General features: G+C 39.7%; 1 protein-coding gene across 2 annotated transcripts in view; it reads right to left on the reverse strand.

Annotated features, from left to right (window-relative positions):
- Positions 1–25419, reverse strand: part of LOC123501080 (circadian locomoter output cycles protein kaput-like) — an 82596-nt gene that overhangs the window by 18355 nt on the left and 38822 nt on the right. For both annotated transcript variants that reach the window (XM_045249662.1, XM_045249661.1), the window contains exons 6-12: positions 22550–22639; positions 19772–19895; positions 17422–17538; positions 16483–16684; positions 16238–16369; positions 15753–15859; positions 12687–12834 (exon numbers count right to left, since the gene is read on the reverse strand). In XM_045249662.1, coding sequence (XP_045105597.1) covers positions 12687–12834; positions 15753–15859; positions 16238–16369; positions 16483–16684; positions 17422–17538; positions 19772–19895; positions 22550–22639 — 920 coding nt within the window. The remainder of the gene's footprint in view (positions 1–12686; positions 12835–15752; positions 15860–16237; positions 16370–16482; positions 16685–17421; positions 17539–19771; positions 19896–22549; positions 22640–25419) is intronic.

Raw genomic sequence — 25419 nt, forward strand, 5'->3', positions numbered from 1 at the left:
TTGTGCCTATATATAAGAATGGTAGTAGAATGGAACCGCTAAATTATAGACCAGTATCGTTGACTAGTATATTGTGCAAGGTATGTGAAGAAGTAATTAAAGCTAAGTGGAGTGAGTATCTAGAAAGTGAAAACATTCTGAGTGAAAGACAGTTTGGTTTCAGAAAGGAAGATCGTGCGTATCCAATTTATTATGTTTTTATTCAAGAGTGACTGACATACTACAACATAGAGAGGGATGGGTGGATGCTATCTACCTGGACTTGAGAAAGGCCTTTGATAAAGTACCACACAATAGACTGATGTGGAAACTAAAGAAGATTGGAGGAGTAAATGATAAACTAGCAAAATGGATGAAAAATTACTTAATGGGAAGAGAAATGAGAACAGTGGTGAGAGGAAGTAAGGCCGAGTGGAAGATGGTAACCAGTGGAGTTCCACAAGGGTCAGTGCTTGGTCCCATCATGTTTTTGATTTATGTTAATGATATGCCAGTAGGAATTGACAGTTACATGAACATGTTTGCGGACGATACTAAAATTATGAGGAGAGTAAAGAATATGGAAGATTGTAACAAGTTACAGGAAGATCTTGATAAAATATATGAGTGGAGTAAGGAGTGGCAGATGGAATTTAATATAGACAAGACCCATGTTATGAAAATGGGAAGAAGTAGATACAGACCAAACAGGGATTACAGGCTGGGTGATGAGAAAATTAAAGAGACCAATGAGGAGAAAGACATTAGGAGTAACCGTGCAAAACACTTTGTCACCAGAGAAACACATTAACAAGATTTTTTTGAAAACATATAACATGCTTCAAAATATTGGCCTTGCATTCCACTACCTAGATGAAGGAATGATGAAGAAGTTATTATGTACCTTAATAAGACCCCAGTTAGAATATGCAGCATGTGTCTGGTCACTGCATATGAAGAAAAATGTGAAGAAGGTAGAAAGGGTACAAAGGCTGGCAACAAGGATGGTACCAGGACTCAGGGAGTTAGACTATGAGGAAAGACTGAGGAAGCTGGGGCTGACCACATTAGAAGAGAGAAGAAAAAGAGGAGACATGATAACTATGTATAAATTGGTGAACAAGATTGACATACTGGACAGAGAGTTGATAAAGGTGACCACATGTAATCATCTCCGAGGACATGGAAAAAAGCTAATAAATGACATCTGTCTAAATGACGTGAGAAAATACAGTTTCCCGCATCATAGCACTGATAAGTGGAATAAACTGAGCAGTGATGTCGTTGACGCAGTGTGTGTCAATCAGATGAAAGAGAGATATGACAGGAATGGACAAGGAGACAGGTCACAGAGAGCTTAGCTCTGGCCCTGTAATACACAAATAGGTAAATACACACGCACACGACCAGTGGGAATCTATAAGATGGGAGATGGAGTAGAACTAGAAAAAGTAAAAAAGGAAAAGGACTTGGGAGTGACGATGGAAGAAAACAATCAACCGGTAAGCCACATAGATAGAATTTTCAGAGAGACATAATTTGCTAAGGAATATTGGATTAGCATTTCACTATATAGACAAAGAAATGATGAAGAAATTGATAAGTACTAAAATAATGGGGCCAGATGGTGTATCAGGCTGGGTGCTAAATGAATGTAAAGAGCAACTGTTAGGTCCAATTTGGGAAATGGTTACAACTTCATTAAAAGAAGGGAGAGTACCACTGGAATGGAAGAGAGCCAAGATAATCCCAATATTCAAAGGAGGAAAGTCAACTGAGCAATTAAATTACAGACCAGTGTCACTTACAAGTGTTGTGGGTAAGATATGTGAAATTGTTATCAAAGAAAAATGGGTTAAATATCTGGAAGAACATGTTACATCAAACAGGCAATTTGGGTTCGCGACATGTTATATTGAACATGCAATTTGGGATCAGGACAGGACAGACATGTGTGTCGAACTTATTAAGTTTCTACTCAAGAGTAATAGAAGGACTGGAGGGAGAGATGGATGGGTGGACACAGTATACCTGGTACAAAAGGCTTTTGATAAAGTCCATCATGGCAGACTACTTTGGAAGTTAAGAGAGCATAGGAAGACTGAGAGGACATTTATTAGATTGGATAAGGGATTACTTGAAGGACAGAAAGATGAGAACTATGATCAGAGATACATACAGGCAACCCCCGTTTAACGAAGGTTCACACAACGAAATTTCGCTACAACGAAGGTTTCATTTTACTACCATCTGCTCGTTTAACCCGCGCAGTGTTGCTTTATAGGAGTGAAACAGGTCATGTGGGGTTGGATTTTGGCCAAATAATATTATTGTCTTATAAAATTGAAAAAAAAATAGCTGATTTGAACGATATAAATGCGATATATGTGTGTTCCCTGTAAGCTGTCATTTTCTGTGAGTCCTTTCACGCGTGGCACCAATACTCCAGTGGTGGTGCGTAAGACGAAAAATGTAGAACAGTACTATGTAACTTCCGCTTCTTATTTATTATTTCCGACACACTGTGAATGCTTCTTCCATGACTATATATTGTTTAGTTTGAGTTTCTTGTAAAATATATCTGAGGATTGTTTGTCTAGCCTTTCTATAGTCATATCATAGTACCAAATTTATCACTCATTACAGACTATATTTTCTCTATGTGTATATAAGTAGCACAATATTATCCCTTCATTGCACAAGCATAACATGTTTTGTAACACCAACAACAAAAAAATTACACACAGCTGCCCAAATAACCCATTATACAATTTTGTTTTTTATGTTGGTACTCCTGCATACCACAGCCCGCCCGATGAGCTGATCACATACCCCAAACATTTTCCCATTTACTACGTAGCTTCGCGTCTTTGCATTTGCTGCCGACCAATTTGGTATTGCTCTGCTACTGTACAATTTACATAACATCCCAATTTTACAAGTATATCTAAGAGGTAATTGTGTATTACCTCTGGACTGTAACATATCCATGAAAATCTGTATGGCTGGGAAACTGATGACTCAGGTTCCGAGCCAGGAATGAATACAAAGGAGAAACAGACAGCAACAACCCTGTTGGGCCCAACGAGGCTGCCTGTATAGCTAACACTACATTAACTACAACTACAGTTCTATACTTCTATCTATCTACTGTGGGCCAAAGTAAATAAGATGAGGAATGAATGATATGAAAGCACATGTGCATATAAGACAGCAGAAATAATGTGGCAATTGATGCTTCCATAGGGAAAAGTGTATTGGCTAATGTACCTACAACTAACTGTTGACACGCAAATACGCATATCATGGCCATAGGGAAAAAAAATCTTGTGCCTGTAAACTTTCAGGTTTCCGTATTATAAACGGCCATAGGGAAAAAAAAACTTGTGCCTGTAAACTTTCAGGTTTCCGTATTATAAACGGCCATAGGGAAAAAAAAAACTTGTGCCTGTAAACTTTCAGGTTTCCGTATTATAAACGGCCATAGGGAAAAAAAAAACTTGTGCCTGTAAACTTTCAGGTTTCCGTATTATAAACGGCCATAGGGAAAAAAAAACTTGTGCCTGTAAACTTTCAGGTTTCCGTATTATAAACGGCCATGGGGAAAAAAATCCTGTACCTGTAAACTTTCAGGTTTCCGTATTATAAACTTCTGTCTTTCATTAGCAGCAAATGAAACATATTTTCCTATGCTCTATAGTATATACATTATTTACAATTATCTATACCACTCTAGTATATCTTGAGAGTGTGATATACCTCAAAAACAGGTCCAGACAAAGAGCCGTGTCGCAGAGAACACATGAACCTCGTATCTTTGCGTTGCTTTGGCGGAGTGTGGTGGTGCGGCAGGCGTGACAAGGCTTTTGGGCGTTTTCTTGGCAGCTGTAGGTGGGATATACTTGGGAAAATGACGACCTGTGAGACGTGTAGGATCGTCACCATGAGATGCTCGTCGTCGTCCTGCTGTAGGAAGAGGCTCCGAATACTGCTCAAGAAGCTGTCTTATTACCTCCCTTGTGAAGTCATGGAGTGTCGGCTTCTCGCCAGTTTTGACCTGGTATAGAATATGGGCGTTGAGGACAGCACAGTCAATCAGATGAAAAAACATCTTTTTGTACCATTTCATTGTTTTCCTTGAACATTCCACAGATGACATCATGCTGTCACTTTTATCTACAAGGCGCATGTTTTGGTTGTAGACAATAACACATTCAGGTTTGTCGATGAAGGTTTTGTGGAATGGTCAATGTTCTCACTCGTTTGCAACTTTGGTTCGTGGACACTGGTGAGGAGATGACGTCTCTCTTGTCCTTCCATTTCACTGCAAGAATGTTGTTTGCCTGCTTGTGAACAACATCGCCCTTCTGCAGTCCGATGGGGAATTTGGCCATAAACTTGCGATTTGGCTTTACCGTACCACAGGCCCCAGTCATTCTCTCATGCAGATAGTGGAACAGTGTAGGACTGGTGTACCAGTTGTCAACAAAAGTATATGTCCTTGACCAAGGTAAGACTCAAGCATGGTACTGACAACGCTTCCTGATATGCCCAACTTCTTATTCTCTTTGATGTTAGTTCTTGCCCCAGTGTACAAAATCATGTCCAAAATGAAGCCAGTTTCACAGTCACAAAGAACAAATAGTTTTAGGCCAAATCGGTGGCGCTTGGATGGGATGTACTGGCGAAAGTGTAAATTACCACGCCACAGAACCAAACATTCATCAATAACTAAATTTTGAAATGGTTTGAATGATGACTTGAAACTATGGCAAATGTAGTCAAAGATGGGCCTTATTTTTCTCATTTTGTCATCATCAGTTGGCTGAGTGTTATCTTGGAAGTGTAAGGCTTGTAGCAAAGCAATGAACCTGTTTACTGACATGATTTTACTGAAAATAGGCTGGCGAAGAAGTGGATCTGTCGACCAGTATTCCTTATAATTTTCCTTGGAGTGAGCCCCATCAGCATAACTAAAGCCAAAAATGAGTACATTTCTTTTACATCTGTGTCCTGCCATTGCAAGAAACGAGAGTGTGGATGGAGTATTTTACCTGCTATCATAAAGCCATGAAACTTGTTGCTTTCTTTGACTATATGAGCCATTATGTCTTCCGTGAAAAACAACCTAAAATATTCACTCTCTGTGCTGCCATCATGAACGAGTCCATGTGGTATACCACGACCATGAAGATCAAACTGAAAATCAGTGGGCAAAAAGTCATGACCATCTCTCCATTCCCATTGTACATCAGCATCAGCATTTATTGTTTGGTGTTGAGCTTGGGATGTAGATGGTGTGTGCGCTTGACTAGCGAGGTCATGCAGTGGCTGAGAAGCTGATAGTGAGGAAGCACCTACTACAAGCCCAGACTCACCACCATCCCTTTTCCGCTTCTTGCTGGAATGAGCAGCAGCAGATTCACTTTCATTTTCATCATCACTCCCCCTGTCTGATTGTATGTAATCAGAGTCATCTTCATCGTCCTCCTCAGAGAGATCACTGTCCCCCAACTCTGTGACATTATCGTCATAGAGAATATTCTCTATTTGCGCCGATGTCAAGCCCAGCGGCATGGTGCACAGGACAACACGTGCTAACAGCGAGGGTGTAGCAGCGTGTCTGGCTATCATGACTCATTGCTGGGCCAACCCGCCAACCCGGCGCCTCACGCCCCAGGGCTGCCAACACAACCGACGATGACTGTACGCATGAACACAAAATATATTGAAATTGCTATTCAAGTTGGAATGATATAAAAATAGCTGATCTACTGAACAGTATTTTGAGTATATTGATAAGTAATTATGACACCACTGACATATTTTTATAAATATACCTATTTTTTCAATAAATCATTCGTGGTCATGGATACATTCTATGTAATAGACCACAGCAATACAATAAAAATGAGAGTGAGCTTTCAAAATCATATTTAGGCATAGAAAAGACATCTTGAACCATTTCTACAGGTTTAGGTGCCTTGAAGTAAAAGAAAACGATGATCGTATATATACGTACTAAACACTTTCCCTCCCGAACGTATATATACGTACTAAACACTTTATGGGTTAAAGAACACCAAACTTGCTTTAACGAAGTTTTATCCAGGTAATTTTTTTCCAAATTTGAAAGCTTCACCATATCACGCAAGCTGACAGGCTTTTGAATACACCAGGAACTGCTGGTACTAAGGCCTGCCTCAGGAAAAATCCTGGGACACCTATAGAATAAAGATCAAGCCTCTCGTGGACAACACGCGGAACACTCACTCCCCAGTCAAAACATAACAGCGTCAGCAGCAGCCTGTCTTCCTAGCTCAACTTACAACCAAAAGCCCTGCAATTGGCCTAGTGTTCGTAAGAAGACCAGGAAGTCTCTTACTCTCCAAATGAAGCTAGATATTATTCACAGACACGAGAGGCCAGAAAACTATAGCAGTGCTGGCCACCATCTTGACTCCATATTATACTGTCTCTATTTTCAAGTCAGCAGACTCTATTAACCCCTTCAATACGGTGATGCCTATGTGGGCGTCATGAAGCCCCAGTAGCAAATACGGTGACGCCTACATAGACATCATATTTCTTTTCTGAGCTTTCTTCAGTTCAGTTGTCCCGTATAGTGTGTTGGATACCAACTACACACGCCGTATGCTGTCCTTGAAAACCTAGTGCTCCTCCCACCATCCTTGTCTCCACCAATCACTAAAGATAAGCTACATGCGTCCTGCCTTGTGTCTAAAATTACCCAATGGCATAGACTGTTCCCATTCTCTCTCTCTCTCTCTCTCTCTCTCTCTCTCTCTCTCTCTCTCTCTCTCTCTCCTCTCCCATCTCCCTTTCCTCCTCCCCATCTCCTTCCCTCCTCCCTTCTCCCTCTCGAAGATAAGTTACATCGTCCCGCCTTGTAACATTCACACACACACACACACACACACACACACACACACACGGGACATCGTCGATGGCGGAGGTGGTCGCTGAGCTCAGAGCAATCATCTATAATTCTACAGTTACCTAAGAGTAACCAAGGTGGGAAAGGAGCTGGTAATGTTTGTCCCGTCTCCATATAGTCATGTTAACTGTTGATTAGCAAAATAATGTCCAGTGAAGGTAAATATAAACTGTAGCCTGCGTTTGAGCCATCAGCTGGTTTGTTTACATCTGCGCAACATGGCGGCCGTGAACTCGAAAGAGGAATCAGACTTCACAGGGTTTCAAGGAATAATGGAGAAGAGCGCTTATGTGAAGAAAATTCTGGAGTTAGAAGGTAAAATTGAAAAACTGTTTGAAAAGTATGAGGGCCTGGAAACGAGTTATGACAATGTAAAGAAAGACTGTGCCGATATGAAGAAGGAAAATGCAGCACTGAAAGAGGAAGTTAAGCTAATTAAAGTGAATTGCAAAAATGTGGAGAATCTCTAGGAAAAGTGATGGAGAAGCAGGCTGAATGGAAAAAAAGTCAGGAAGTGGAAAGAAAGGAGGTAAATTACAAAGTTGCAAGTCTGGAAAAGGAAATCAAAGAGTCAGGGAGAAAACTTTGGGCCTTGCTGAAATTATAGATCAACAGATCATAGAAGAGAAGATAGCTGAGAAAGTGGTGAAGGTTATTAAGTCAAATGAGACATTGGTGAGGAAACTGTAGACAAAAGAGATGTGTGGTGATATTTGGTGTGGAGGAGGATAAGACACCGAGTAAAATGGAGAGAGAAAAACATAAAAAGGTGATAAATAATATCATTAATGTGGTGCAGGAGGAGGAAAAGACCTAGTACAAGAAATAGAGGACTTCCATAGAATTGGAAAGTTCACAAGAGAAGGTATGAGGCCAATAAGAATCAAACTTAAGTCACAAAAGGATGTAGATGAATTGGTGGAGAAGTCATGGAGGCTAGCCCAGCAGGAAACAACAAGGAAGATTTGGTTGAGAAGAGATCTCGGTGAAAAGGAAAGAGAAATGTTAAATGAGTTGAGAAAGGAGGCTTTGAAAAAAATGAAGAGAGGACAGAAGAGGAGAAGAAAGAGTTTTTCTGGAGAATCTTGGATATGAGACTGAGGAAGTGGTTCATAACCCAGAAAAGTACAGCAAGAAAGGACTAAAGAAACTTACATATGAGCGAAATGTAATGTATTCCAACATAAATGGAGTGATATCGGGATTTTAGAACTCAACGATTACTTGAGGGACAAGAACCCAGATATTGTGGGTCTTACTGAAACAAAACTGAGAGAGGAGAAGACCTGATGAAGGTTGGAGAAGGAAATATAACGTTTGGAAAAGAAATAGAGTAGGTAAGATGGGAGGAGGAGTGATGTTGCTGGTTAAAAAGATATAAAGGTGGATCAAGTGAAAAAGGTATGGGAAAGGCAGAAGTGCTAAAGATCAGAGCAGAAACTAATGAAGGAAAAAGAGGCACTACATAGTGGTGTACGTACCACCTAAGACAAATGCATGGTCAGTACAGGAATATGAAGAAATGATAAGTGATACAGGAACATGTCTGGAAGAAATGTTGGGTGGCTGTGAACGAACTATAATGATGGGAGATTTTAATTGTAAAGAGGTGTGTTGGGAGGACTGGTCAATGGAAGGATCAGAGACAACATGGGAAATACACTATTGACACTGGCAATGGAAAATGTGTTAACTCAGTGGGTCAAAGAAGATACTAGGTTTGGAGGAGAGGGAGCATCGTCAAGACTGGACTTGGTCTTTAGTACAGAGCCAATGGTCATTGAGGAGATGAGGGTGGAGTGCCCTTTAGCAAAGAGTGATCATGCAGTTTTGGAGTTCAAGGTGATAGACGAAGAGAAATCTAGAAGAAATGAAGAATATAAAGTGGGAAGATGGAATTATGCCAAGACAGATTTTGGAAACCTAAAGAAATTCTTTCAAGAGACAAATTGGATGAAATTCAAGAGTGCTAAGGAGCAAATGAAAAGTGGAAGGAATTTATAAAAATATACAAAGAAGGTGAGAAAAATTTGTACCAATAAGACAACATAGAGAAGTTGGAAAGCAGGACTGGTTTAACGATAGATGTGAAAAGGCTAGAACAAGAAAAGAGGATGCATGGAAGAGGTGGAGAAGGAAAAGACGGATTAAGCAGTGGGAAAGTTACAAAAGAGCAAGAAATGAATATGTGTTGATTAGAAGAGAAGAAAGAAAGAAACAAGAAAAGGATATAATTGATAAATGTAAAGACCAACCAAGGCTTTTTACAGACATGTGAACAACAACATCAAAAATAGAGAAAGTATTGAAAGTTTAGAAGTAAATGGAGTATGCAGTGAAGATCCCAGGAAATGGCAGAGGCTATGAATGGATGCTTTCGGAAGGTATTCACAAAGGAGACTGCTTTTGACAAACCACTGGTAATGGAACAGAAAGGGATTATGAAGGAGTTTCAAGTAACTGTGGAGGAGATCAAGAACATGATGGGGAGTTTAGAAGTGAGAAAAGCTGTGGGACCTGATGGGGTATCAGGATGGATTTTAAGAGAATGCAGGGAGCAATTGGCAGAAAAAGTTTGTGAAGTAATTGATGCCTCATTAAGGGAAGGTGTAGTGCCCCAAGACTGGAAAAGAGCTAACATTGTCCCAATCTATAAATCAGGTAACAAGAGAGACCCATTGAACTATAGACCAGTGTCACTTACAAGTGTGGTAGCTAAGATGTGTGAGAGGGTGGTGAAGACTAGATGGACAGACTTCTTGGAGAAAAATGACATACTTTGTGAGTGTCAATTTGGTTTTAGGAAAAGGCGTTCATGCACGACAAACCTGATATGTTACTATTCGAGGGTGATAGATGTAATACAGGAAAGAGATGGTTGGGCTGATGGAATATATCTGGATTTAAAAAGGCCTTTGATAAGGTACCACACCAGAGACTGATCTGGAAACTTGAAATGGTAGGAGGAGTGCATGGCAGTTTACTAAAATGGATGGAAGACTTTTGGTAGGAAGAGAAATGAGAACAATAATTAAGGACAGACCATCAGAATGGGGATTGGTGGAGAGTGGAGTTCCACAGGGATCAGTGTTGGCACCAGTAATGTTCGCAGTCTACATAAATGACATGGTGGATGGGGTGTCCAGTTATGTGAGCCTATTTGCAGACGATGCAAAATTGTTAAGAAAAGTGAGATGTGACAAAGATTGCGAACTACTCCAGGAAGACTTGGACAGAATATGGAAATGGAGCTGTACATGGCAAATGGAGTTCAACACGACAAAATGCAAGAAAATAGAGTTTGGCAAGAGTGAAAGAAGAATCAGGAGTATGTACAAGATAGGAAATGAAGACATAAAACCAGTCATGAAGAAAAAGACCTTGGGGTGACAATTACCAATGACCTATCGCCAGAGAGACATATAAACAAAATAATTGGAGAAGTATTGAACTTATTGAGGAACATAAGAGTGGCGTTCGTATATCTAGATGAAGAAATGATGAAGAAAATAATTACTGCAATGATAAGACCGAGGCTTGAATATGCAACAATACAGTGGGCTCGAACTTAAAGAAACACATAAGGAAACTAGAGAAAGTACAGAGGGCTGCAACGAAAATGGTGCCTGACTTAAGAGATTTGACTTATGAAGACAGACTGAAAAGAATGCAACTTCCAACCCTGGAAAACAGAGAGAAAGGGGAGACCTGATAGCAATATACAGAGTGATGATTGGCATGGAAAAAATGGATAGGGAAGATCTGTGTATGTGGAATGGAAGAATGTCGAGAGGGCATGGGAAAAAACTAAAATGGCCACTTATAGGAGAGATGTGAAAAAATATAGCTTCCCTCATAGAAGGGTGGAAGCATGGAATAGTTTAGACGTGGAAGTGGTCAACGCAAGGAATATTCATGATTTTAAGAAAAAGCTGGACATTAATAGATATGGAGACGGGACAACACGAGCATAGCTCTTTTCCCGTATGTTACAATTAGGTAAATACACACACACACACACACACACACACACACACACACACACACACACACACACACACACACACATACACACACACACACACACACACACACACACACACACACACACAAACTGAGCAGTCATGTCGTTGACGCGGTGTGTGTCAATCAGATGAAAGAGAGATATGACAGGAATGGACAAGGAGACAGGACACAGAGAGCTTAGCTCGGGCCCTGTAATACACAAATAGGTAAATTCAAATAGGTAAATACACACACACACACACACACACACACACACACACACACACACACACACACACACACACACACACAAATACAAAAACAACAAATTTTCTAATCTCTCTCTCTCTCTCTCTCTCTCTCTCTCTCTCTCTCCTTGTTTCCCTCTCCCTTCCCTGCCTCCCCCTCTTCTTCTCGAAAGATAAGCTACATGCGTCCCGCTTGTGTCTAAAATATTAGCAAATGTCACTCTCTCTCTCTCTCTCTCCGAAGAGAGAAGCGTCCACTTTCCTCTTCGAAGGCGATATAGTGACTAAAAAATAGCAGCATAATACACAAAGACAACAAGTATGACAAGCTTGCACGAGTTTCCAGCTGGGTAGCGCACTACCACCCGTATATCATACAGGCGGACTTTTTTAACATCCGGCGCGAAGGGGTTAAGAAGGCTGGTGAGACCGTATCTTCCTTGGAAGCTAAAAGAACCACCTGAACTTGTGACTCTACAATGGATAAAATGGAAAGCCTTGTGGAAATGTGGTACATAAGTTTTGTATGCAGTACAATGATGCGCATTTTGTTTACATTCCACAGGTTGCCGGTTAGTATCTTTCCCATTTCACTCTTCCTCCCTTCATAAAGTTAAGATCATCAACATTATAAAGTTACGTCAATAAATACTTTAGTGTACATTATAATGACTTAAATTAAACTACCTAAATGTTTAACTTCATAATTTTTACTTTCATTAAACATTTTACTGTACTATGATGCACTCTCGCTTTGCTTACTCTCAATGAAAGTTCAAATCAGGGGTTAAACTTGTTATAATCGGTTTGCTTAACGAAGTTTCGCTTAAAGAAGTGTTTTTTAGGAACGTAACCCCTTCGTTAAACGGGAGTTGCCTCTACTCATCTTGGGGTAAAGTAAGGAGTGGAGTGCCACAAAGGTCAGTGTTAGCCCCATTATGTTCCAGGTATATGTAAATGACATACAAAATGGGGTAAACAGTTATACTAATTTGTTTGTTGATGATGCAAAATTGCCAAGAGTAATCAAAACCCGAGCGGACTGTTTGCTGTTGCAGGAAGATATAAACAAAATCTACGAGTGGAGTAAAAAGTGGAAATTAGAGTTCAATGCCAAGAAATGTCACGTAATGGAATTGGGAAAGAGGAAGAGAAGACCAGTATGAATCTATCTGATGGGAGAGGAACAAATAATGAAGACTAAAGAGGAAAAAGATCTGGGAGTGATTATATAGGAAGATCTGAACCCCAAAAAACACATAAGTAAGATATTTGGATTAGCATATAAAATGTTGACTAATATTAGTGGCATTTCAATCCATGGACAAAGATATGATGAAAAAAAATTATCACGAGTGTGATACGCCCAAAGCTGGAATATGCAGCAGTGGTGTGAACACTGAGCTCTAAAAAAGATATAAGAAGATAAGCTCGGAACCAGAAGATAGCTACAAAGATGGTGTCTGAACTAAAGGACCTGACATATGAACACACACCTGATGACAGTATTGGTGCACACAATGAACTCGGGCTTGGAGTTCCACTGGTGGTAGGTGATGTAGTACTGAGTCTGCAGCCAGATCCACTGCTGCCCCTTCGTCAAGAACCGGTAGTAGCAGGAGGTGCCCTTGCCTGTCTTCATCACTGTGGTGGTGGTGGTGGTGGTGGTGGTGGTGGTGGTGGTGGTGGTGGTGGTGGTGGTGGCAGCAGCAGGAGACAGGGAAACAAAACAAACAGAAAGTTAAAAAAAAACTTACATCAGAAACAAAAGATACAAAAAAAAAAAAAAAAAAATCAGAGACATAAATAATAAAAAAGAAAAAAGAAAAAAAAAAAACAAATAAATCAGAAAAAAAAAAAAAAAAAAAAAAAAATACATATCTGAGACAAAAAATATAAATCAAAATCTTTCTAACAGACACAGAAGACAGTTCTAAAGTTGAAACACAAGATTCTACATCAAACCAACACTGGCCTTATTACAGTGCAGGTATTTCTTGTTTTATGCGTGTTCAGATTATGCAATTTCAAAATAACATGAGGTAAAAAAATTAGTTTTTTTTCAAATTAGATGGATTGTTTAGAATAACATAATGTCAAGAAAATCAAGTTGTACAGCCGGTTGAGTTTCATGATGCAGCCACCAGGTGTTTCTCTAGCCAACACACTATCCCTTTGTGCAGGGCCCAAAAAAGCTTGGCTTGAAATGAGTTCCCTAAAATAATGATGATTGTTTTGTAATTACAACATACATCTATATGGGATAATATAAATGTTCCAAGTATTTCATTGTTACCCTCACACCGCTAGAGTTGATGTCTCTCTCCATTCTCCTCTCTCAGTGCCTTACCAAACATATCGTATATATATCCCACAACCCATATCCTTTGATTGAAGGTGGGTTCGCACGTGTCAGTATATGGGTGGCAATGCTACCCGCTAGAGGTATCAAGCAGATATTGCTGCCTAGCAGGTGATTCCAGATGCTAATGGCTTTGTTTACTTTGTGACATCATGTAAGAGGGTTTGAACATGTGGTGTCCAGATGCACAAATTATTTAGAATAACATGATGTCAAGATGCTTTGCTAGTATGGCAAACTTCATGTTATGAGATTCTACTAGATGTCTGTTTGGGCCGCCATATTGTCATCACAAATGATTGCACCACAGGAGCGCTTCACCTTCAGGACAGCTAGCGATGCATGATAAACACTGTCAGGAAGATCAGTTAGACCTTGTTACTGTAGCAATGATCATTCTTTGTTTATTGCAGCTGAGAGGTGCACAAAAGGATTTGTTGGAGGATACATGCTGTAGGGATCGCAGGGTGTTGCTGAGACGCTCTCTCAGACGCAAACATATACAGTATATAGGAACATATATAGGAACATATTAATCTATATTACATTGATTCCTATGGGGAAAATTGTTTTGGTTCACATATATATATATATATATATATATATATATATATATATATATATATATATATATATATATATATATATATATATATATATATATATATATATATATATATATATATATATATATATATATATATATATATATATATATATATATATATATATATATATATATACTGTATTTGATGGCTCAAAAGATGCACCCTTTTCTCCAAAATAAGACTCAGGAAATGACCCTGCATCCTATGAGGCCAAGTTCAGTATGAGACAGTGATTGGTGGCAACAGAGGCTCAAAATTCAAACCCCAGACATCTTCACAGATGTAAACAAAGTGATGATAGGTACACCACAAAACAACTCTTTCTTTCAACGTAACAATATATAATAAGTCATACTTACTAGCAATTCACATAGAATGACACCAATCAGGAAAAATTTCGCAGGTAACCATGCACCACACATTATGTGAACCAAAACAAATGTGGTCGGAGTCAGCAATCTTGATCTTGACACAGGCAAACTTCACTGTGTTCTTTAGTGTGATGCCATTACTCTTTGCAATAAGACACACTTCACACAATTAAGATTGCACCAATCTTTTAAGATGTAAAAAAAAAAAAAAAAAAAAAAAAAAATTTAATCATTAGCCCTGTAGTGTCTGACTTTCTCACAGTCACCACCAATGCCATATGTCAGGTATGTGTTTACATCTCACAAGTCACAGCAGGATTGGTGTGTAGTCTACTATCAATGATCAAAGTTTTCAAATGCAAAATATTGGGATCTAATAATGATTTAAATACATGTGAGTCTTCAAATATCAGGTGAAATCCTTCACTTCATATTCAGAGCTTAAATCTGCTCATTTATCTTTTTTCTTTTTTTTTATTTCAATGTCTGCCAACAGTGGGTGTGTCTTATAAGTCTTATGAGCCATCAAATACAGTAAAACATGAAACAGTATACAGTTTAGTTTAGTAATCATGTTCATTTTATCCGCTTTTCCCATTACGAGATTCCTTTAGAAACGTATCCCTCACATAAATTGAGAAATGCCTGTACTCAGCTACACTGTCACTGAACACAAGAGTGAGAAACAGTTACTTTTCATTATATTTTAGTTCCCATGTCAAGAATCCCATTTTATATCCTTCCTTTTCTATCCCACACCCTTCCCTTCCCTTCTCACACCCTTCCAACACTTCTCCCTTGCAGCCCACTTCTCCCTTCTAACACACTTTCATTCCCTTCCTCTTCCTTTTAATATCTTGCCATTTCTCTCACATCCTTTTCTCATACCTCTTTCTTTCAACTCTCTTCCTCGCCTCTTCATTCCTTTCCCTAACCCTCTTCCTCTCCCTTCAAACTCTCCCTCACCCTTCCCTTCCCTTCCAAAACACTTCCCCACCCTTCCAGTCCGTTTGACATCCTTTCTCTTCCTTCAACATCCTTCCTTACACCCTCCTACCCTTTCTTTTCCTTCCAAAACCCTTTCTCTACTTTAATCTTCCTCTCTTCACCATTAGTACCTACATCCTGCCACCTTTCCTTATCCTTCTCTGTCCTTTCCAGCACCCTCCCAGCCTTCCCAATCCACACCACAGCCCCTCCACCCAGGCTCTCCACACTCACACTGCTCATGACAGGCTGCCACCTTCTCCAAGTCCTCCACGTGGTAGTAGTCATATCCTGAGGTTCCCAGCACCTCAAATGGCATGTATCCTATGATGGTGGGGGCCCTGTAATAAATGGGGGAAGAAATAAGTAAGTGGATAAAAAAAAGAGCACCATAATGTAAAGGATAATAGAATGAATGTTTTTTTTCTCTCTTAGATAAAATGATAAAGAATAAATAAAAAGGAATGACATACAATGGTAATATGTCTATTCTACTATGTACTGTACAATGAACTGAAAACACTTTATTATCTATCTGTCTAATATCTATCCATCCATCTATCAATCAGTGTAATATCTATGTATCTAATAACTCTAATATGTATCTATCATCTAGCAATCTCTCAATGTAATATCTGTCAATCTTTTTATCTGCCTCTCTAATATCTATCAATGTACCATCAATGTAATATCTTTGTGCTTTTCCAAGTGTTGCTTACCTGTGGTCAAGGAAGAGAAATTTCCACTCCAGGCTGTGTCTTGAGGTGAACTCTGTCTTACTGGGCTCAATGATGGTCATCTCCCGCTCCAGCTGAGGTCGGTCCAGCCGCGCTATGGCCACGAACACCAACCTACAAACACACACACACCATTACTCACTCACATGCCAATAATGGAACTGCAATATATGGTAAATTTAAGAAAGTAACATTAAAGGACTGCAATAAACAATAAACAGACTTACTTCGTGGATTCCTGAGAGAGTAGTGAATTGGCAAGAGAGCTTTGAAATAATCCTCCACTACCACCACCACCACCACCACCACTGCCACCACCACCACCGCTGCCACCACCACCACCACCACCACCACCGGGAAGGCCTCTGCCACAGCTGTTGAGGGGAACTGAATCCTCCGCCTCACTGCAGCTAAACTCCAGCACTCCATCTGTAAAGCAATGTCACGGTGTGTGAGAGAGAGAGAGAGAGAGAGAGAGAGAGAGAGAGAGAGAGAGAGAGAGAGAGAGAGAGAGAGAGAGAGAGAGAGAGAGGTAAAAAAAGAATTAAAGAAAACAGAAAAAGGAAACGAAAAGAAAAAAAAATGAAAACTAGAAAAAGCTAAAAAAAAAAGGAAAAGGTACAAAAATCAAGAGTTAAAGAGAGAAACAAAAAAATGGGGAAAAAGGAAGAGAAAATATAAAAAGGAGAAAGAAAGATACAAAAGAAAAAAAAGAAAAAAAGGGAAAAACAGCAAGAACATCAATCCAGCAATTCAAAACACACAAAAAAAGATGAAAAAGTTAAGAAAAAAGAGAGAAAAAAAGAAAACTAGGGAAATACTTTCTTTTTGCCTTTTATTGAGAAAATGAAGAAAAAGTAAAGAAAATTGTTGTGAATTGACGTAATGGTGAAATATAAGGAGTACAAAAAGGATGAAATAAATAAATAGATAAATAAATAAGCCAGCCAATTCAAACACACACACACACACACACACACACACACACACACACACGAAGATCGGAAATAATGAGCTCTGAGCTCGTTCCGTAGGGTAACGTCTGGCTGTCTCGTCAGAGACTGCAGCAGATCAAACAGTGAATTACACACACACACACACACACACACACACACACACACACACACACACACACACACACACACACACACACACACACACTGTACCTTCGCTGGGGCAGGAGTACCGCTCAAAGTACCCTGTGAGGTGCACCCGTTCATACAAGGAGTCCACGGTGGTACCTCGGCTGGACCGCTTCAGATGAACTGTTAGCGTGTACTTCTCTGTGATGGGGAGAGATGGAAAGTGAGTGAGTGAGTGAGTGAGTGAGTGAGTGAGTGAGTGAGTGAGTGAGTGAGTGAGTGGTGGGAATACAAAGGAAGTCCAGACTGGCGGTGGTGTAGTAGATAAGGTAGTGAGTGTGGGATCGGGAAGACATCCACGTCTTGGTTGGAATCCCACCACATATCGTTTTGAAGCTATGCCATTTGTGGAGTGGTTTAAAGTTAGCTACATGTCACCATGATACCCAGGTTCGAGGTGGTTACACTAAAAATATGTCCACCACTATAAATGAAATTCCCTGCATACTAATGGGTGGAAGCTGAACAGCACTTCCCACACACACTCTTCAAGTATGCCTACAGGCACTATAGGCCATAACATAACAAAATAATAATAATCTGATTCGCATTTATACGAGGAGGAGGAGCAACATTATAAAAAGAGTAGTAGTAGTAGTAGTAGTAGTAGTAGTAGTAGTAGTAGTAGTAGTAGAAGTAGAAGTAGAAGTAGTAGTAGTACAAGTAGTAGTAGTAGTAGTAGTAGTAGTAGTAGTAGTAGTAGAAGTAGAAGTAGAAGTAGTAGTAGTAGTAGTACAAGTAGTAGTAGTAGTAGTAGTAGTAGTAGAAGAATGTCTATCTACTTACTTAATTTATTTTTCATTATCATTATTAGCAACCTAACCTTAACCTGACCCAACCCAACCCAACCCAACCCAACCCAGCCTAACCCAACCTCACCTAACATTCAAATAGAATTAATTCACCTCTCTCTATATTCACATTTCCTTCCATCTCATCTCATCTTTCCTAGTTTAATATTGCTCCCTTCATTAATAACCTTGCTTCTCCTCCCCCCTCCCTCCATCCATCACTTCACCCACACCAGATAATGCTGAGAGAGAGAGAGAGAGAAAGAGAGAGAGAGAGAGAGAGAGAGAGAGAGAGAGAGAGAGAGAGAGAGAGAGAGAGAGAGGCAATGGGATATACATATTAACAATACAACTTTACATAAAAAACATATAAATAATTCCCAAAAATATTAAAATGGTCAACTGCAGGTGTTGAAAATAAATAAAATAAAACAGGATAAATAAATAAATGAATAAATAAATCAGGATAAAACAAGAGAAGGGATTTACTGCACACAATTAACCCCTTGAGCACCGCGACACATTTCCATATTCATTCCGTTGACTATTTGATGATTTTAAACAGATTCAGAAACTTATGTGGAGGATTAAAATAGTGAAGTATCTGCCCATTAGCCTTCTGACTTCCATAGACCCTTCCTAATGTCAATAAAATGGTCTAATTGTACACAAATCTATGGGTAAAAATGTGTCCCAGTACTGAAGGGTTAATAACAGAGAAACACATGTAAATCAATGAACGGAGGGAAAAAAAATCAAAACAAATAAAAAAAACATAAGCCTGCTTTTTTACAGGGAGAGCCACGCTTAGGCCTAATAATACCTTCTAATAAGCCTATCACAGATATTTTTCTATTTATTTATGTAAGAGCTGTTACTATTATTATCTGTTTACCCTGGAGAACCACTAGGGACGGACAACAAAAACAACAATAATAATGATGATAATAATAATAATAATAATAATAATAATAAGAAGAAGAAGAAGAAGAAAAGAAGAAGAATGGCAACAGCAAAAAATATGATTCTCTCTCTCTCTCTCTGTTTCTACGTTTAAAAAGAAGAAAATTAACAAAATACAAGAACAAAATAATAATAATAACAATAACAACAATAACAAAACTGAAATACCATTCCTAACAAACATACCAACTGAAAAAAAAGTAAATAAATAAAAAAAAACAATGAAAACATCAAAGAACACAAATTTAACAATATTCTACGACTATTTCATTATTATCATTATTTTACCATTCTCTTCAATACACCCTGATTACACTTCCCTTCTAGCCTTCCCACACTTTTTTTTCCCCTTTCCTTTCCTTCCCTACACCTTCTTTCCTTTCTTCTCTTCCATTTCTTTTCTTTCCCTGCATTCCCTTCTCTTTCTTCCCTCCCTCCTCCCCTTTCCTCCATCTTTCACCTTTCACTAAGTCTTTCGTCTCTCTCAACTTTCCTTCCCTGTTAGTCTACCATTCTCTTCAATACACCCTGACTACTGTTCTGTCACTTATCTTAGCTTCCCTGTTAAGTCTACCATTCTCCTCAATACACCGTGACTACTATGCTATTACCACCTTTACCTTTGCTTTCCTCTGGCCAGTTACTTGGGTTGGGCGCAAGAGCTGGATTGGAGAGGAACTGCTTCATCTCGTCCCGTTCATCCTCCAGCATTAGATCATAGAGAGGCCTGCCGGAGATATCGTTCTGTGGGGAGACGAGAGGCTCAGTGGACGTGGAGGGAAGGAAAAGAAAGGAGAGAAAGAGAAGGATTGGAAGGAAAGAAAGGGGAGGTGGAGAGGAGAGAAGGGAAGGAGGGAAGAGAAGGGAAGGGATGTGTGTGATGATGTTTGTGTATAGAGGTGTATTTAGAGAGAGAGAGAGAGAGAGAGAGAGAGAGAGAGAGAGAGAGAGAGAGAGAGAGAGAGAGAGAGAGAGAGAGAGAGAGAGAGAGAGAGATAATGAAAGTAGGTATATTGACACAGGTATATGGTGTGTGTGTGTGTGTGTGTGTGTGTGTGTGTGTGTGTGTGAGAGAGAGAGAGAGAGAGAGAGAGAGAGAGAGAGAGAGAGAGCACAAGGAAGCAAGAAAGGAGAGGCATTGTGTGTGCTTATCAACGAAGGCAAGAAGGGAAGAGGGGGGCGGTGAGGTGAAGGGAGGGAAGGGAGGGACTGATGGGGTCATTCTCTGTAACCCTAACACATCTCTCTCTCTCTCTCTCTCTCTCTGACTATAAATCAAATACCTTATGCAACAGACACACAGACAAACAGACTGACAAACAGATAGATGACTAACTGTACACACACACACACACACACACACTGGAGCGGCGTAATAAATTAATCTTTTTTTTTTTTACACAATATTATTTCCGATCATTTATTTGTCCATGTGTTCATCTATTCATTCACTTGTGGGTTCATATATGTCTACTCATTTTCAGGTGAGGTTACGAAGGTGGAGAGGAAGGAGGAATGGAGGAGGAGAGGAAGAAGGAAAGGAAGGAGAAATGAAGGAGGAATAGAGAGGAAGAAGGAAAGGAAGGAGGAATGGAGGAGAGGAAGAAGGAAAGGAAGGTGGAGAGGAAGGAGGAATGGAGGAGGAGAGGAAGAAGGAAAGGAAGGAGGAAGGAAGGAGGAATGAAGGAGATATGAAGAAGGAAAGGAAAGAGGAAGGAGGAATGAAGATATATGAGGAATGAAGGAGGACTGAAGGAAACAAATGAATGAAGGAGGAACGAAAAAATGAAGAAACAAAGGAAGGAAAAAACGAAGGAGTGAAAGAAATGAAAAAAAAATGGAGTGACTGATCTCTCTCTCTCTCTCTCTCTCTCTCTCTCTCTCTCTCTCTCTCTCTCTCTCTCTCTCTCTCTCTCTGTAATCATTAGACGGTCATGCAATAACAGAAAACGAATTTAAGTTAGGAAATTCAATAAGGGAATGAGAAAATAATTAAATCTTTCCAAATAACGATGAGAGAGAGAGAGAGAGAGAGAGAGAGAGAGAGAGAGAGAGAGAGAGAGAGAGAGAGAGAGAGAGAGAATATACGAGAACATACATTAAAACACACACACACACACACACACACACACACACACACACACACACACACACACACAGAAAGTAAAAGAAAAAGAAAGAGAAAGAAAGAAAGAAAGAAAGAAAGTAAGAAAAAGAGAACGAAGAAAGAAACAAACGACATGTCAAGTCGAGGGCAGGTAAGCAAGACTAAGCCGGGGAAGAAGAAGAAGAAGAAGAAGAAGAAGAAGATGATGAAGATGATGATGATGATGATGATGATGATGATGAAGAAAATGATGATGATGATGATGATGATGAAGAAGGTAGTAGTAGTAGTAGTAGTAGTAGTAGTAGTAGTAGTAGTAGTAGTAGTAGTAGTAGTAGTCGAAACCACAATAACGAGAACAAGGAAGAAAAGAAGAATAAAAGAAAGAAAAGGAAGACAACCCGATGAAGAACAAGAAAAAAATTAACAATACAACAATCATCATCATCATCAGCAGCAATAACAACACAAACAACAACAGACGGAAAAAGAGAAAAAGAAAATGAAAACAAGAGAGAAAAGAGAAAAGAAAGGAGACGAGGCATGAACTGAAGAAAAATTAATAAAAAATAATAATAAAAACAATCAATACTAATAACAAAGCAGAAAAAGAAGGAAAAAAGAAGAAAAGAAAAATATATACTAATGCGCCGTTGCCAGACAAGCAGAATGACGCGCGAGTTTGCCAACCACCAACACACCAAACTGGCACCCTATCACTCATTCACTGCCCATATCTCTACATACAAGGCTTTATCTGATAGTGTTACCCTACGTAGTTATCCCCAACCTCTCTCTCTCTCTCTCTCTCTCTCTCTCTCTCTCTCTCTCTCGTGTTTTTTTTTGCTTCTTTCTTTTTACTTAGTGTTTTTTATGTTCATTGTCAGAGAGAGAGAGAGAGAGAGAGAGAGAGAGAGAGAGAGAGAGAGAGAGAGAGAGAGAGAGAGAGAGGAGGAGGAGGAGGAGGAGGAGGAGGAGGAGGAGGAGGAGGAGGAGGAGGAGGAGGAGGAGGAGGAGAGAAGAAGAAGAAGAAAAAGAAACATCAGTAGTGGCAGTAACAGCAGCAGCAGCAGCAGCAGCAGCAGCAGCAGTAGTAGTAGTAGTAGTAGTAGTAGTAGTAGTAGTAGTAGTAGTAGTAGTAGTAGTAGAAACATAACAACAATAACAATAAAAGAAAAGAAAGGTGTGTGTGTGTGTGTGTGTGTGTGTGTGTGTGTGTGTGTGTGTGTGTGTGTGTGTGTGTGTGTGTGTAAGGATAGGATACCACAGACTAGGCTATCATGATACGTACAGGGAGGTGTCCTATGAGCGGCGTGATGGACTCTGATGTGTAGAGGACCTTCCCGGAGCAGGACACGGTCATGATGAAGCCGTCCAGCGCCTGTGAGGAGGAAGACAGTGTGAAGGTGAGACCGCTGTGGCATACTGGGACGGGGACACAAGGCAGTCATTAGCACACGAGGCACAATGTTTAAGAATGCCTCACTATATGAAGTATGAGTATTTCTATTCTATTTCCACTTATAAGACAGTTTATGATCGTAAAACATGAGAAATAATGGTTAGTGAGTTCCATTATGCTCATACGTGACATAAAGTAGATTAAGTATGTATGAAGTATGGATATTTCTATTCTATTTCCACTTATGACAGTTTATGATCGTATAACATGAGAATAGTGGTTAGTGAGGGTTCTATTATGCCCATACGTGACGCAGTGTACGGGTATAAAGTATGCCTATCTATTTCCACTTATAAGACAGTTGAAGATCGTTAAAGTATGAGGAGAGTAATGGTTGGTGAGAGTTTTGGTGAGTTTGATCATACCCATACGTGACATAATGTAGATAAAGTATGCCTCACTCAATGCCTATCTATTTTCATTTATAAGACAGTTCATGATCGTAAAAATGAGGAAATTAATGGTTGGTGAGAGTTCCATTGTGCCCATTCTGTTTAAAGCATGCCTCACTATGGAGTATGCCTGTCTCTTTCTGCTTATAAGATAGTTCAAGATGGTAGAAATTTGAGGGAAATCGGTAATGGCTGGTGCTGTATAACGTGTGCCTCCTTATTTCCAGTAACCCCTTCAAGACTGGGACACATTTTTACATTGAGATTTGTGTACCATTAGGCCATTTTATTGACATTAGGAAGGGTCTATGGAGGTCAGAAGATTAATGGGCAGAGTCTTCACTATTGTAATCCCCCACATAAGTTTCTGAAGCTGTATAAAATCATCATATAGCAAGCAGAGTGATTATGGAAATGCGTCATGGTACTGAAGGGGTTAACGTCAAAAGATAAGAGATAGTCCCTGTACAGTGTATGAAATATGTCAGTTGAGAAGACCATAAGTACATAAGGAGGAACAAGAGGGTTAGTCCAAGAAGCCAACAGGTCTACACATGCCAGTGCAAATTGTCACCTACTATAAAAAAAAGTAAAAATCGTAAGAACTGAGGAAAAGAAAAACTGCAAGACAACATAAGGGCGACACGTGACACTTCTTATCTAAACCATGCCTATTTTCACGTACCTTAAGAACAATACCGTAAGGAAATAAGTGAAGGTATGAGAAACAGCCAATGATATACGATGATTAATGTAGCAATCACAGTATCAATATAGTTCACATCAACCCTAACAGCTTCACAGTACGACAATTATAATTCTGAGCAAGGGTAGACACAGTACAGCCATGGAGCAAGTCATATTAAAACAAGGAAGTACGTTTTGTTGGCATTGCACAATCTAATATAGGTCATTGTACCGTCACACACCAACAGGCAACCCCTCTCGCTGATAACATGTGGTGCTTTAGTCGGTGAAATAAATGCAAGATTTCACTAGTTAACTCTTGCATTAGGGAGGTGGATGGAAAATAGAGATGGAGGCTAAATTTACGTTCCCTTCAATTTACCAGTGAAAGGAATGAAATCTTGTAAACTGGTTATATTTTGCAAGACGGGATGAAAGATTTTGAATACTGGTTAACTCTTGCATTACGGAGGTGGAGAAAATGGTGGTGAGGGACAACTGATTAACATTTCCCTCAGTTTACCAGTGAAAGGGATGAAAGAACTTGATTACTAGTTAAATCTTGCAATAGAGGATGAAAGATCTTGAATACTGGTTAACTCTTGCATTAGAAGGTGGATGGAATAGCGGTGAAACAATAAGATAAGGCTTCCTCCAGTTTACCAGTGAAAGGAATGAAAGATTGTGTAAACCGGTTAACTCTTGCATTAGGGGGTGAAAGAGTACACAGGTTAACTCTTGCATTGGGGGGTGAAAGACTGCACTGGTTAACTCTTGCATTAGATGAAAGACTGCACTGGTTAACTCTTGCATTAGATGAAAGGTTGCACTGGTTAACTCTTGCATTAGATGAAAGACTGCACTGGTTAACTCTTGCATTAGATGAAAGATTGCACTGGTTAACTCTTGCATTAGGTGAAAGACTGCACTGGTTAACTCTTGCATTAGGGGATGAAAGAGTACACTGGTTAACTCTTGCATTAGATGAAAGATTGCACTGGTTAACTCTTGCATTAGGTGAAAGACTACACTGGTTAACTCTTGCATTAGGGGATGAAAGAGTACACTGGTTAACTCTTGCATTAGATGAAAGATTGCACTGGTTAACTCTTGCATTAGATGAAAGATTGCACTGGTTAACTCTTGCATTAGGGGATGAAAGAGTACACTGGTTAACTCTTGCATTAGATGAAAGACTGCACTGGTTAACTCTTGCATTAGTGGGTGAAAGAGTACACTGGTTAACTCTTGCATTAGATGAAAGAGTACACTGGTTAACTCTTGCATTAGGGGATGAAAGAGTACACTGGTTAACTCTTGCATTAGATGAAAGACTGCACTGGTTAACTCTTGCATTAGTGGGTGAAAGAGTACACTGGTTAACTCTTGCATTAGTGAGGTGGACGGAATCGTGGAGAGTCTGGTTGAGTGATGTTACTGCCTGTCTGAGTGACTGACTGTAACAGGAGTGTGGTGGAGGTCGATTGGCTTGTAAGACACCACCAATAGCAGGCGTGATGGATGGAGAGATAGATGGAGGGAGGGAGGGAGGGAGGGACACGAGCACTTCAGATCTACAACTATCTTTACCTTGCTCGATTTCTGCAGTAAATGACACCT

Source organism: Portunus trituberculatus, chromosome 8 (genome assembly GCF_017591435.1).
Source record: "Portunus trituberculatus isolate SZX2019 chromosome 8, ASM1759143v1, whole genome shotgun sequence".
NCBI classification, from domain to species: Eukaryota; Metazoa; Arthropoda; class Malacostraca; order Decapoda; family Portunidae; genus Portunus; species Portunus trituberculatus.